We start from the raw sequence: 15,372 nt of genomic DNA, 5'->3' as shown, positions 1-15,372 counted from the left end.
TCCTTTGGCGATGGACCACGTCAGTGAGGCTGAGAAGGTGGTCTTGCCATCTGGGAAGCCCAGGACCTCCATACACACCGCCCAGGCTTGTGCCCCAGGGAGGTCACTTCGTTGCTGCTAACGCAATGGTTTGACTTCACCCCTGAAGGTGCACTCCATTGCCTCTCGAGGCAGACAGATGCCAACACCAACATAGCAAGCTAGCACATCCATCTAACTCAGTACTGTTTCCACAGATTGGCAGCAGCAACCCAGGATTCCTGTCCTGCCCTACTTGAAAATTCCAAGGATTGAACCCAAGGCCATACAAAGCCTGTTCTACCACTGAAATTAATCCCCCAAATGATGATACTAATAATACCACTACTGTACCACTCTTTGAGGTCACACTCCATTTCCCACAAAATTCTGCCTAACTACTAAATGGTTATACAATTTAACTCCCAATATCCTCCTTGATTGGCGGCTGCTTCTTCTTCTTCTTCTTCTTCTTCTTCTTCTTCTTCTTCTTCTTCTTCTTCTTCTTCTGTTTATTGAATTTATATACCACATAGAGGTCTTCTACTTCACAAGGACAATTGTGGACTTTGAGAGACCAACTTCGATTTCACTAGGCACTCTTTCATTACAACTAAGAGTGGAATCTGTTTGCCTACGGAAAGCATGTGAAAATCCATAGGGAGAAAATGTTTGCAATCCCTCCTGGTGGCGTGAGGACTGAAGGTTGCATATTCTATTGCCTTGGATAACAGCTGGAGCTCTGATAGGGCGTTGGGGGTGGGAGGGAGGGAGACGGGGTAGGGTGGGGGCGGATATGAATGTATGAATGACCTGCCTGGCTCCCTTTTCACCAACAGGGGTCCCAGAATTTGTAACAGGAGCTTTCAGGAGGATGGCATGGAGATAATCTGTGACGCTGGAGGTACAAGGAACGGGGGGCTAAAAAAGGAAACATGAAGCTGCCTGAAAGACTATCTTGGAAAAAATGGAATGGAAGCAGCGTGTGTCTCGAGGAGTCATCCCCAATGTCAAAGGAGAGCTGGAGATGGACACGTACGCATGAAATGGAAACCAAAGGACATAGGTAGGCTGAAAGCTCCCTTCTATAGACTTCACCAGTCAAATGACAATTGTGGCACAAATTTTCCCTTCTCCATCTCTCCACACCTCATCTGCATGTGGTATGAGCTGCCTACTCTCCCATTTCATAGAATCATAGAATCATAGAGTTGGAAGAGACCACAAGGGCCATCGAGTCCAACCCCCTGCCAAGCAGGAAACACCATCAGAGCACTCCTGACATATGGTTGTCAAGCCTCTGCTTAAAGACCTCCAAAGAAGGAGACTCCACCACACTCCTTGGCAGCAAATTCCACTGTCGAACAGCTCTCACTGTCAGGAAGTTCTTCCTAATGTTTAGGTGGAATCTTCTTTCTTTAAATTCAGATACTTGTTCAGATACCTCTCCTGGTATGCCCCCCAGAGGAACTTACGGTCTTCAAATAAAAACATCTTGAAGGTCCCAGGCCACAGAGAGGTTAGGCTGGCCTCAACTAGAGCCAGGGCTTTTTCGGCTGCGGCTCCAACCTGGTGGAACACTCTTGTCACAAGAGACAAGGGCCCTGCAGGACTTGACATCTTTCCGCAGGGCCTGCAAGACAGAGCTGTTCCACCAGGCCTTTGGCTGAGGCACAGTCTGACTCCCTCCTTTGGCAATCTTTACAAAACTTTAGTTTATGGTTGCCATCAATTTTGATTTTAATTAATTTTTATAATGTTTTTATAATGTTGCACTATTTTAGTGTTGTTAGCCGCCCTGAGCCTGGCTTCGGCTGGGGAGGGCGGGATATAAATAAATTTTTTTATTATTATTATTATTATTATTATTATTATTATTATTATTAGATCGCTGGCTGTGAAGAATCCAGAGTGCCTCTTAGAAGGGAACCATGTGCCTACAGAGTTTAGAAGAGCTCTAACCTGCAACTGCAGGACCTTTGACCCTTAATAGAAGGATGGTCATCCTTCAGAACCACTTCAGAACCACAGCATCTGGCCTGGGCATGGACTGAAAACAGCTGCTGTCCTTTACCCAATGGCTTAGCAGGGAAGTAGGGAGAGAGAGGGAAGTGGGGGTTACAAGATTTCAAGAACTCTCCAGCCAGAAAGAACTTTTTCATCCTTTCTTGCCTGGGGCCTGATGCTGGTTTTATAGGCATGGAAGGGGGCGACCAGAAAAGCCTCTGAAATATGTGAGAGTGTGAACTAGACAATATCACTATTCTTCTTCCAGCTAGCATAGTACAAGAGGTTCTTTTTATAACTAGAAACCTGAGGGAGCAGAAAGGCACATTGCCTTTCTAAAAAAAATCTGATAAAATGATCTAATAGTTGCAATGTAAATAGGAAAGCCTTTTGCCTACCGTTTCTTAAAATGAACGCCCTTGCATCTTGGCACCTTGCACCCTCCAAGCAAAATATGATGTGCGCAGTCCACAGCATCATGTCATTACAACATGAAGGGACCCGGGTGGCGCTGTGGTCTAAACCACTGAGCCTCTTGGGCTTGCTGATTGGAGGGTCGGCGGCTCCAATCCCCACAACGGAGTGAGCTCCTGTTGTTCTGTCCCAGCTCCTGCCAACCTAGCAGTTTGAAAGCACACCAGTGCAAGTAGATAAACAGGTACTGCTGCGTCAGGAAGGTAAACGGTGTTTCCGTGCACTTTGGTTTCCGTCATGGTGTTCCATTGCGCCTAAAGCAGTTTAGTCATGCTGGCCACATGACCCAGAAAGGTGTCTGTAGACAAACACCCTCAGCCTGGAAGCGAGATGAGCGCCACAACCCCATAGTCGCCTTTGGCTGGGCTTAACCCTCCAGGGGTCCTTTATCTTTATCTTTGCTATTACAACATACTACGGCAAGAATTGATGCTTTTGAATTATGGTGTTGGATGAGACTCTTGAGAGTCCCATGGACTGCAAGAAGATCAAACCTCTCCATTCTGAAGGAAATCAGCCCTGAGTGCTCACTGGAAGGACAGATCCTGAAGCTGAGGCTCCAATACTTTGGCCACTCATGAGAAGAGAAGACTCCCTGGAAAAGACCCTGATGTTGGGAAAGATGGAGAGCATAAGGAGAAGGGAACGACAGAGGATGAGATGGTTGGACAGTGTTCTTGAAGCTACCAGCATGAGTTTGACCAAAGTGCGGGAGGCAGTGGAAGACAGGAGTGCCTGGCATGCTCTGGTCCAGGGGGTCACGAAGAGTCGGACACGACTAAATGAATAAACAACAACAACGGCAAGAAAGGTCCCTACCAAAGTGTGATGGAGAGCACACTTTTGGTGGACAACCTGCAGACCCAAAGGCTGTGACCCTCAGCCTAATTTCATGTGGGTGGCAAGGAGGGGGAAAGGAGAGGGGGAAATGGGCAGCAGAAAAGGGAAGAGATGGGTTCTCCTGCCTACGTCGGGCCCCACTCGCCAGGTGCCCTACAACAGGGGGCAGCAACCTTTTTCGGCCGTGGGCCGGTCCACCGTCCCTCAGACTATGTGGTGGGCCGGACTATATTTCTTTTTTTTTTGGGGGGGGGGAGAATGAACGAATTCCTATGCCCCAGAAATAACCTAGAGATGCATTTTAAATAAAAGGACACATTCTATTCATGTAAAAACACGCTGATTCCTGGACCGTCCGCGGGCCGGATTGAGAAAGTGATTGGGCCGCATCCACCCCACAGCCTACCCGTGCCCTATAACCACCAAAGTGGCCCAATAAATTGCTCCAGAAGAAATGCCACAAAAAATGGTAGACCATATTTGTGAGAAAATTCCACGAAGATTTGGCCTGGTGGTGGGAAGTGTTGAGAAAAAGAAAAATCTCAGAAGTCGTTTCAGAAAACTATCTTCTGGGAAATTTTACACTGGATATAGCAGATGTTTTAAAAAATAAAAATGGAATAGAATTGAATGGATGAGCAGCGGTGTGGTTAGTGTCTCCCCCAACATAGATCCCAGGCACTGCAATGTGCTGGAAAGGGTTTTGGTGTATCACTCAAAGCATAAGGAGAAGCTTCTAACTAAGCATACAGAATAATAATAATCTGTACCAGAGTAATCTAAAGCAAATTGCTTCTTTACCCAACGTATGCAGACATAAATGCTTAAAGGGGAGGGGAGAGGGAAAATAATTAATTATAAAAAGTGTCCGGGGAGAGGAAATGGATTGAAAAATTGACTCTGAGTTATAAAAATAAGTAATTTTGGCGAACTTGCAGGAGGCTTATTATATTAAATAAACATTATTACAGCGAATGAGTTGGGGAGGGTTATGAAGTCTTGGGGTTGGCAGTAACTGTTCTCTCCTGTTGCCTGAGGCCCCAGTCATCCTCAGATATTAATCTTCTAAAGTACTCTAAATGCTGAAGAGATAAACACTTGAAATATGAAAATGTTTCTCCGACCCCCTACCCCCACAGCCATAGACACAGTGACCCTGTGTCAACCCGAGATATTTGCTAGATGCCCAGACATCCTGCGCTTCTCTCTAAACCAGGTTATTCTGTAAGTGATACGGTTGCTTCAAGGCTTAGCAGCAGCAGCAACACCAGAGAAAAACGTGTGCAAGAGTCAAGGCCAAGCCAGGAATGTGTGTGTTTTGTTACACACATACTCATCGGTTTTGCTATCAAGAGGGTGGGGACGGGGGACTATGAAGCAGGGGTGGAATAATACTTTTACCACCAAATAAACTGTGCAAAGGACACACACCGACCTCCCCACATTCTGGTACTTAACAGCCCTCTCCAAGCCGAGCTCTGAAACTACTGGGGTGGGGGTCTTTAAGAAGCAGGGCATGGAGCATGGGGCGGGGGGGAAAGCAAATTTCACTTCTTTCCACTGAGCACACTTCATTTAGTGTTAAAAGTAGTACCCCCCCAAAACAAGCATATATGGTTTCACCCTTCATGAAGGTTGTAAGGGAGCCATCTCCATGCGACATTTTGAAGCATACAGAGCAGTAATAATAATAATAATAATAATAAATTTTATTTATATCCCGCCCTCCCCAGCCGAAGCCGGGCTCAGGGCGGCTAACAACAATCAAATAATCAAAAAATCAAATAATCACACAATCTAAAAATATTTCATTATAAAAATTAATTAAATCAAATTGATGGCAACCAATTAAGCAAAGTTCTGTGCAGGTTGCCAGAGGAGGGAGTCAGGCTGCGCATTTTTGTTGTTGTTGTTTAGTCGTTTAGTTGTGTCCGACTCTTCGTGACCCCATGGACCAGAGCACGCCAGGCACTCCTGTCTTCCACTGCCTCCCGCAGTTTGGTCAAACTCATGGTAGTAGCTTCGAGAACACTATCCAACCATCTGGTCCTCCGTCGTCCCCTTCTCCTTGTGCCCTCCATCTTTCCCAACATCAGGGTCTTTTCCAGGGAGTCTTCTCTTCTCATGAGGTGGCCACAGTATTGGAGCCTCAGCTTCAGGATCTGTCCTTCCAGTGAGCACTCAGGGCTGATTTCCTTAAGAATGGATAGGTTTGATCTTCTTGCAGTCCATGGGACTCTCAAGAGTCTCCTCCAGTACCATCATTCGAAAGCATCAATTCTTTGGCGATCAGCCTTCTTTATGGTACAGCTCTCACTTCCATACATCACTGCTGTGAAAACCATAGCTTTATAGCGGCATATATAAAAACACACATGGACATAAAGCCATGTTGCGCAAATTGGTTCTTTGTGTAAATCTTTTCATAGAAAAGACATAGGTGGCAACTGTCCCAAAATCCCAATTATTCAGTTTCCTCTACCAACGTATTGGATGAGTGATAATTTTGTATGACATATTTTGACATGCACGAGCCTTAGAAACCTCTCTGGGAAAAGGTTAAGTTGGAAAGCATTCGAACAGAATGTCTGTATAGAGTTCTTCCCTCCTCTTGCCCGAGGCTCTGATATTTCAATTCAACACATCCAATTCTGCCCTCCCCCCAAGATCTCCAGAAACAGATCCCAGATTCACCTAGAAAGTCGATCACCCAGAAGCAGTGGGGATTTAGTTAGAAAACAAATCTTTCCTTTAACCACCGTGAAAGGGAATTCTGTGCTCAGTGGCATGTCAAGCTGTGTTCCGGTTAGGAGTTACTCAATGAGAAGGTCAGACAAGCTTTCCTGAGACATATCTTCCCACCGCTGCAGGAGAACATAATAGGGGGGGTTGGGGCACATTCACGAGGGGAGAAGATGAGAGGCCCAACAGTCCAAGGCCAGTCCCCCAGAACCTTCAAAATCTTCTTCGAATGCACTGGGGTTCTTTGGCAGATACCGTATTTTTCGCTCCATAAGACGCACTTTTTCCCTCCTAAAAAGTAAGGGGAAATGTGTGTGTGTCTTATGGAGCGAATGCAGGGGGGAGGCAGGCAGGAAAAGCCCCCAAGAGCTGCACACAAGCTCCGCGCAGCTCTTGCGGGCTTTTCCCCAGGAGGGAGAAGGGACGAAGCCAGTCAGTCCCTTCTCCCTCCTCGTAGATTTCCCCCTCTAAAAACTAGGTGCGCCTTATGGTCCAGTGCGCCTGATGGAGCGAAAAATACAGTACTTAAGAGCTCGTGCACAGGAAATGTCGCATGAAAAGTGTTCCTTGAAAACAGAAAGTTTGAAACGCACTGCTGCAAACAAAACAGCCTAACCAGCCAGAAGTCAAATTAATCAGAAGCGCTCTCCTTTATATACAAAACACACGTTCCCTTATTTCTGATCCGCCAAGCAGGAGGCGTTTGCTACCCTTCCTTTCAAAAACCAGTCTTGTTATCTCCCACCAACAAACAGCAATCAAGAAGAAACATCAGTCTGGTTTTCAAAAATGCTGCCTTTTTAGTCAAGAAAGATCCACTGGAAAACTGAGGGGAATGAATTGGGTTCATCAAATTCCCACGCTCATCACATACAGATGTTACAATGATCAGTACTAGCATGTGCAGGCAGCTGGCGGGTGTGTGTGTGTGAAATTAAGCAGTGTGAAGGATTTCCCTAAACAGCAGGCCCACTCCTAGTATCCTTGGATCTGTGGTGTAAAATCTTAATGCATGTCTATGGAAACTAAGCAAGTCCAGGCAAGCATTTATTTGAAGCTAGCAAACCTCTCCTGTTCTTTCCAGGTCCCATTTTGGAAGTTTGCGGAAGAGGGGAGCATCCGTCTGGTCTAGTGTAACAAATGGCAACCTGGGTTTTCCTCTTTGCGCTAGAACTCATATTGCAATGGCCTTACTACAAACAACAACCCAGTACTTTAGTTCTTTTGCCCATGAGCCCGTGCTTCTGTCTTAGAAAAAGCATAACATCTAATGCTAATTTCAGGAGTTTAGTCCTCACCCCCCTTACAGGCCCATGTTGAATTCCAGGCTTAGGGATAAATGTACAATCACATAGCGGAAAAACTGCCCGGTTTAGCAACTACAGCTGGAGAGAAGATACCAAAGGAGTTCAAATAACCATGCCAAGTCCTGTGGCCTGAGTTAGGAAGTACGGGCCAGAGTTGCAAACTCTTCTAAATATTGGGAAATTCAGAGTGAGATATTCCAGCTCAAAGCTTTTCCAGAGCCATTTCAACAGAAAAGGAAGATTGTTCATTTTCTTTAGTTAGGAGAATACCACCATTCAACACGCCAGGTCAGGAAAGACTGCATATTATATTAAATTGAATACTGCTTGATGACAAAAGCACCATGTATGTGGACAGCTCACATATATCACAGTCATCTCTTTGACATGCAATGACTTAACTTGCAGCAAATTTGCCCATGTGTCCGTATTCACTAATGTGATTTCCTGGGAGGGCTGTACTATGTATTTCCTCCCCCCCCCGCCATATAAATCTGAATGACAATCTCTGTCTGAAAGCAGTGTGGCATCTCTTCAACCGCATAATATCTCAGAATCCCTATTCATAGAATTTTAAAGGTATGTCATATTTCAGGAACTTATTACTTGGTTCCATAGTTCGTGCGTCATGCATTTCTTCCTTCTGGGATTACGTGAATTGGCTTACCCGGATAGGCCCCAATGCCTGGTCCTGAATGGCCAGTCCAGGTGTTTCTCGAATGAGAAATCCATGTAAATCCTGTAGATGTGTCGTGAGTCCAACCACAAATATCTCCAGGAAGATCAAAGTTGCAGTTGAATCCCACAGGGATCTGGAAATCTGGTAACAAGAACAGAACAACATAAAAACAGGATTAAAGGAAGGCCAGTCACAGAGAAATGCTATTTAATAACTAACATAGTTGGCAAACCATAAATAGCTGAGGAAGTATGAAGTCTCTGCCATGTGTGCTTGCATCCTCTCTCTCTCATGATACTTTTAACATGTCTCATGTTTCGACAGCTTTGGGAATCAGTCTTCTGTTCCAAATCATCAAAATGTACATGCCCACATCCCTCAGCTAAGTAAATATAAGCAAAAGCACCAAATGTTTCCATTCTCCCCTTATCCTCCAGAAAACCATACCCTTCCAAATGTCCAGCTGCCCTCCACCACGCTATTGTGGAGTAAAAAAGAGAGAGAGAGAGAAAAGAAAGGAACAGCAAGAAGCCTCAGTATTTCTGGTTACTGAATAATGATCAAAACACTAAGATTCTAGCCCAAGATGGTGGCCTGAACAGTAGCAATTTTTGGAGCTCTAGAATCCTACTTGCTTCCTCGGTACCGGATCCTTTCTTGGGGGTGAATGTTCAGTCATTTTCTGCTCATTTGATTTCAGAACTGTCTTTGCTGTTTCTGTTTCTGCGTTCTGGTCTTCTTAGTCCACAAATCAAGTACGCAGAGCAGGACTAAGAGACAGCTAGTCAGATTGTGAAGAAGGCTATGCATTCAGAGACCTTGCAAGATGATGCAGTGGCACTTTTGCAAACTATTGCTGATTAAGGTGTCTGTGTTAAATCTGCAGGACTTGGTGAACAGGTTAAACAACTGATATGGTAGAGAGGACATGGGGGGGGGGTCAGTAAAATGGAGGCCACCAAAAAACCTACAGGCACATAACACTGCTCTCAAGCCAAGTATTAGGAACAATTTCAGAACTTGGGGGTTCAGGAGCAAGGAGAAGAAGGGAATGCTAGCAATCTTCTCTGTGAGCTCCTGACATCGCTGAATGATTCGCCTGAGGGCCTTTATAGTGAAGATTATCAGGTTCCGCACTAAAGAAGATTGCTTAAAGTGTGCAATGGGTAAGAATAAACCGAGCACTGGCAGAATCCTGACCTCTCCAGAATACGTGAAAGAGTTAGTTGAAGCCCAACATATGAAGGATAAAGCTGGTTCCTAGCCATACTTATGCAGGTATGTCTTACGTTAGTGAGAAATGCAAATGACTTGATCCTCCACAGATTTCAGGCTGGTTCAGTGCTCCTTGGTTAAGCAGAACATCTGTTTTATCTGCGTCAGCACTTCTGCAAGGTGTCTGCCTGTGTACATGGCAGGAGGACTTGCAGAAGTGATCCAATACGGGACAGAAAGCCATCCTTCAGAACTGGCCCTCCCATGAAGGATAGAACTGAAGGCCAAACCAGATGTGTACTTGTTATGTAGCAGACAGCAGATGCAGCATTTTTCCTTAATAAATAACAGGGGTAGAGGACTCCAATTCTCACTGTGTAGACAGTGCAACTGAAGGAGATCCTCCCCGCCATGGGGCTTGGAGCCTTAGAGGGGAAAGTCCTCATTTATACCAATGGGGACTTCTTTTCCATTCCAATCTCAGTGGGGGAGTGAAGAGAAATGCCCCCCTTACAATGGCTGCCTTCTCAATGAGAATCTGAGTGAGAAACACAAGTTGTAGCTGCAGGCTACTTGGGAAGGACAAAAAAGAGAGTTCTCCCAGGCCATGCTTGCAGCAAAGCAAATAGCCCTCCAACACTGGAAATCACGGACCACACCAAACACAGAAAATGAGGTGCAATGCCTACCTAGTGCAAGAAAGGAAACCCTTCCCACTCAAGAGTTTGCTTTGCTGGATACCATACACAACCCTAATTCTATACAGTGGTGCCTCGCAAGACGAAATTAATCCGTTCCACGAGTCTCTTCGTCTTGCGGTTTTGTCGTCTTGCGAAGCACGGCTATTAGCGGCTTAGCGGCTATTAGCGGCTTAGCGGCTATTAACGGCTTAGCGGCTTAAAGAAAAAGGAAACAAACTCGCAAGAACTCGCAAGACGTTTCGTCTTGCGAAGCAAGCCCATAGGGAAATTCGTATTGCGGAACCACTCAGAAAATGGAAAACTCTTTCGTCTTGCGCGTTTTTCGTCTTGCGAGGCATTCGTCTTGCGAGGTACCACTGTACTGAATGTATAAAATGGCTGCATAGCGGAAAGGTATCTACTATTGCTATAATAAAATAAAATAAAATAAAATAAAATAAAATAAAATAAAATAAAGGAATGAGTGGAATGAAGGGAGAGAAGACACAGGATGGAGAGAAGGCGCTGAGAGTCTTTATTGTAGAAGAAGAGTTTGGATTTGATATCCTGCTTTATCACTACCTGAAGGAGTCTCAAAGCGGCTAACATTCTCCTTTCCCTTCCTCCCCGACAACAAACACTCTGTGAGGTGAGTGAGGCTGAGAGACTTCAGAGAAGTGTGACTAGCCCAAGGTCACCCAGCAGCTGCATGTGGAGGAGCAGAGACGCGAACCCGGTTCCCCAGATTGCGAATCTACCACTCTTAACCACTCCACCACACTGGCTCCCAGTGTAAAAGACTATCTATCTATCTATCTATCTATCTATCTATCTATCTATCATCTATCTATCTATCTATCATCTATCTATCTATCTATCTATCTATCTATCTATCTATCTGCTGCCTCTCTGCTCTAAATAAATAGATAGATAAACAGACAAACAAATCCCTGCATGTAGAACACTAGCACCCCAAGGAGAAGGTTAGGCTGAAACATGTCAATGTAAATTACCCAAATAATGTGGATGCTCCCAGACCATTTGATAAATGAGATTGGAAGGGAGCATTCTCTCAGAAGCTACTCAAGGCAATCTCTGGATAAGCTCTGGTCGATATAGGTTGAACATAAATACATCAGTCATCTTCTTTTTATTTTTTTTAAGCAACCCTTAACAATACAGTAAATCAATGCAGCATTTTGTGAAGTCACTCACTCCTTGCCATTAAATAAGATCAGACTTCTGACCAAACCTCTCTAGAGCTTCAGCTGTCACTAGTAATATCGTCCCGCAATCTTCAGCTTTCCTGGCTAAGAAGCTCGAGGAAAAACAACAAGGATCACTTAGCAGCAAACTCATTATTGACAACAATATAACTGGAATGGCCAGACTGAAGCTCAGGGCTTAGTTGTGCTCTCAAGAGGTTCGAACCTGACTCCTACCCAGCTTGAGGAAGAAATAGTTCACGAAACAATTTGCTCTCTCCCAGCCAAGGAGAGGGTAGGGCAGGAGCCAGGGAACATGGTAAATTTTATAACCACCAGGGCATGGGTGAGGCCAGGTGCGTGGTATACTGCCGGGACCACATAACACCAGTTCTGAGAGATCTGCATTGGCTCCCAGTACGTTTCCGAGCACGATTCAAAGTGTTGGTGCTGACCTTTAAAGCCCTAAACGGCCTCGGCCCAGTAGACCTGAAGGAGCGTCTCCACCCCCATCGTTCTGCCCAGACACTGAGGTCCAGCGCCGAGGGCCTTCTGGCGGTTCCCTCATTGCGAAAAGCAAAGCTACAGGGAATCAGACAGAGGGCCTTCTCGGTAGTGGCGCCCGCTCTGTGGAACACCCTCCCATCAGATGTCAAAGAGATAAACAACTACCTGACATTCAGAATACATCTTAAGGCAGCCCTGTTCAGGGAAGTTTTTAATATTTAACGCTGTACTGTTTTTAACAATTGATTGGGAGCCGCCCAGAGTGGCTGGGGAAACTCAGCCAGATGGGCAGGGTATAAATAATAAATTATTATTCTTGTTGTTATTATTATTGTTGTTGTTGTTGTTGTTATATGGGTGCCATTCCTCATGGCCCTGGCATGACAAAAGTAGAATGTGTCCTGGCCCTAGGACTGGGCAAGCTCAGAAGAGGGAACGTGGCAAGACATATTGATGATAGCTCTTGTCAGGAAGACTGTATCTTCCTTGGAAATGTGACCTGGGTCAGTGGAGGAAGGGGAGCAAGAGACTCCCAAACTGAGCTGTGTAGGAATTATGGGATAGGTGAGAGAGGGATGTGAGGCAGCTGGCCAAGAATCTGTGCTCACCATACAGGAAATGGATGGAAGAGGTGGGGAGGAGGGAGGAAGAAGGGGCCCAAGAAACCCAAAGTTGTCTCCTGACTTTATGGTGCGAAAGGTGAAATTCCAGCATTAATTATAAAGACCATTTCTTCATCTAAGTTGCTGCAGGCTGCAACAGAGAGCTCCCAAGAGGAATGGCGAAGTAACCGCTTCTGCTGAGGTCATTCTTTTTGCTTCCCTTGGAGTACGAACGCTCAGGCTGAGAACAATGTTTGAAACCTTCGCAAGGGGCAAGTTGTGGCTCTTGGCCAAACAGACATACTTTTTTTGTCTGAGGATTTTTCACTTTGGGCCCCTGCACATCCTTTTCAATGTAGGATAATAATATTGGCCCAGAAAATACCTGCGTTCTCCAAACAGCCATCACCACAGTCGGTTGCTTCTTCGTCTGTGGGAAACTGAGTGGTGGTCTCCTCGCTCCTCAAGGTGGGCTTCAGAGTCTCTGCGGTGGATTTGACATCTGCATTTAAAAGAAGGCGGGGTGGGGGAGAGGGGACAAAGAGTGATCATTTCACTGGATTTGGAAAGAAGAAAGCAGACAGGCTAGCAACATAGCACGCGGTTTCACTCACTTGAGAGAATGTAGCAGGGAATGTGTCCAAACCCCAGTCATGAGGCTTTTTGTTTACAGAACAAAAAACCCTCTGTATTTGTAAAGTTCTTAATTACACAGTCATACACCGGATCGTTATGCTAAACTGTTCCTCAGGAAACCTTTGTTGTATGGAGCGCAAAGTTCATCTTCGCTTTCTGCCTGTGGGTGGACGATGCAATCAGAGGGTTCTACAGTAAAAGGGTCGATGTGGTTTACCTTCGAGGAAAAGTCTTACCTTACACAGGGACTTGGGAAAAGATCAGTTTTGCTTAATTGAATTGCCAGTCAGCGAGCCTCAGGACCCTAATTTGCTGTCCTGGAGGTAAAGCCCAAGACTAGTCAGTTGCTATGCACCTAACCACCAGCTGCTCTCTGCTTCTGTCAACACCCCAATCCTTGAAACCTTATTTCCTTATGGCACTTTGCATCTCAAGCATCCTGAGACAGTATATTGGCAAGAACTGTTGCACTCATGCGAGGTATGAAGCAATGGGAAGAGAAAGAGGTACCGTATTTTTTGCTCTATAAGACCCACTTTTCCCCGCCTAAAAAGTAAGGGGAAATGTGTGTGCATCTTATGGAGCGAATGCAGGCTGCACAGCTATCCCAGAAGCCAAACCAGCAAGAGGGATTGCTGCTTTCACTGCGCAGCGATCCCTCTTGCTGTTCTGGCTTCTGAGATTCAGAATATTTTTTTTCTTGTTTTCCTCCTCCAAAAACTAGGTGCGTCTTGTGGTCTGGTGTGTCTTATAGAGCGAAAAATACGGTAGATATTTAGAGGACTAGTTGCCAAGAACTGAGGTGGCCATGATTCTATGTAGACAGAACAAAGCAGTCAATGCTAGGATTCTGCAAGGATATCAACAAAAGGAGTGACGTTGATCCCAAGCACAGGAAGCACACCGTGGAAATAGACCAGAACTAAATTTTAACCGTCAGAATAATGAATTCAGACTCACAGCACTCGAGTCACGAAACTTAACAGAAAAGCTTCCTTATGTGCAGGGTAACAAGGTGAGGGAAGAAAAGTTTCTCACATGCCACAGATGTCAACATGGCTCAAGTCCCTTGTAAAGCTTGATTTATGGATGTAGAGGAAATAAAGAATTCTTTCATGTTTGGACTCCAGTGGACAACAATCTCCTTTGTACTTAGGTTCCTACTGATTTTGTTTTGGGTTTTACAAAGCAAGGAGGTTTGCTACAGCTTCGTGAAAATTGAGATCACAAGGCAACACATTCTTTTCCCTTCTTTACAGAAATGAGACATGGAAAAGACCGGCACCCACATAAACACCCTGAACATGGCAATGTAAAGGAACAAGTCACTCAACACCAGGAATGATGCAGCTACAGAAGGGAGCAAAAGAATTTCTAGTGTGGTGTGACTCTTTGCCGAAAAGCATCTGGCTTCACACTTCAATTGTGAACTTTATCCCACTGCAACTTTAAAAAAAAGACCCCATGAAACTACCTAATGGCAGGTGTCATGGGCAATTTAAGCCACAAATGAATGAAGTTAAGATCAACAGTAACTTATATTACAGGCACTTACTGCTTCACTTAAGGAGAGAATTAGGCTGGAAGAGCATTTTGAAGAATCTCATTATGCTCCCAAGCTTAGAGGAAGTTGGTGTGATACATGACTGTTCAAATGCAATGCCAAAACAAACATCAAAGATGTTGTGATATGGAAACAGGAATTCTGAACTAAGGAAACACAAATTCTGTGAAAGAAATAGACTATGAAAATCAATGTGCCTGGTAAGAGTTTCATTGCTTTGCATAAATGCATTCAAGGCTTTTATCGTGTGCTCAATTAACTGAGCTTTTGCATTGGTTTTGGGACTGATGATAGGGAGAGAGACGTATGGGTAAGTCAGAGGCAGGTGGACTTTAAGGAGAAGAGAATACACATGGACCAGTACACATGAGCCTTTGCACATGCTGTCATGTGGGTCAAGTGAGAGAGTGCATTGCAGACAGGTGTTAGTAAAGCACCCATCTCATTGCTTCATGGCATGTCCAACGGCTCAGCACATGAGATGAGTGTCAGGTCTACTTTGCCCAAGCATATGCAAAAGGTTGTGTGAATACGTCCTATGACTGGAAACCAGGGGGAGATAAACAATACACCGACGTTTTGTTCCTTGAACATTGAAGCCATTATCAGAAATTGCCTGCACATTTTCACATATATAACCACCACCATGAAATATAAGAAATCTGGGGTTGCTTGTTTTTTAAAAAATGGAAGCAGAGATTCTTAAGAATCAAAATCCGGCAGCAGATAAAACACTTTTCATGGGAGTCAGCATGAAAGAAGCTGGCAAACATTTCACTACTAATTTCAGGTTATCGTTAAATAAAATTGAAAGCTGAAGAAAATTGCTTTAAACACCTTTCCTTTAGCTTGGAGATTCTAGACCTTCGCCGCTAAATAACCTTCCAAATAACCTT

General features: G+C 44.9%; 1 protein-coding gene across 2 annotated transcripts in view; it reads right to left on the bottom strand.

Moving 5' to 3' along the window:
* The window catches only part of NRP2 (neuropilin 2), a 242,194-nt gene that overhangs the window by 86,946 nt on the left and 139,876 nt on the right, over nt 1-15,372 (bottom strand). For both annotated transcript variants that reach the window (XM_081016402.1, XM_081016401.1), the window contains exons 11-12: nt 12,662-12,778; nt 8,056-8,208 (exon numbers count right to left, since the gene is read on the bottom strand). In XM_081016402.1, the coding sequence (XP_080872528.1) occupies nt 8,056-8,208; nt 12,662-12,778 (270 nt within the window). The remainder of the gene's footprint in view (nt 1-8,055; nt 8,209-12,661; nt 12,779-15,372) is intronic.

This window comes from Podarcis pityusensis (genome assembly GCF_964106645.2).
Source record: "Podarcis pityusensis genome assembly, chromosome: 1".
Taxonomy (NCBI): domain Eukaryota; kingdom Metazoa; phylum Chordata; class Lepidosauria; order Squamata; family Lacertidae; genus Podarcis; species Podarcis pityusensis.
This window is presented reverse-complemented; position numbering and strand designations above follow the sequence as displayed.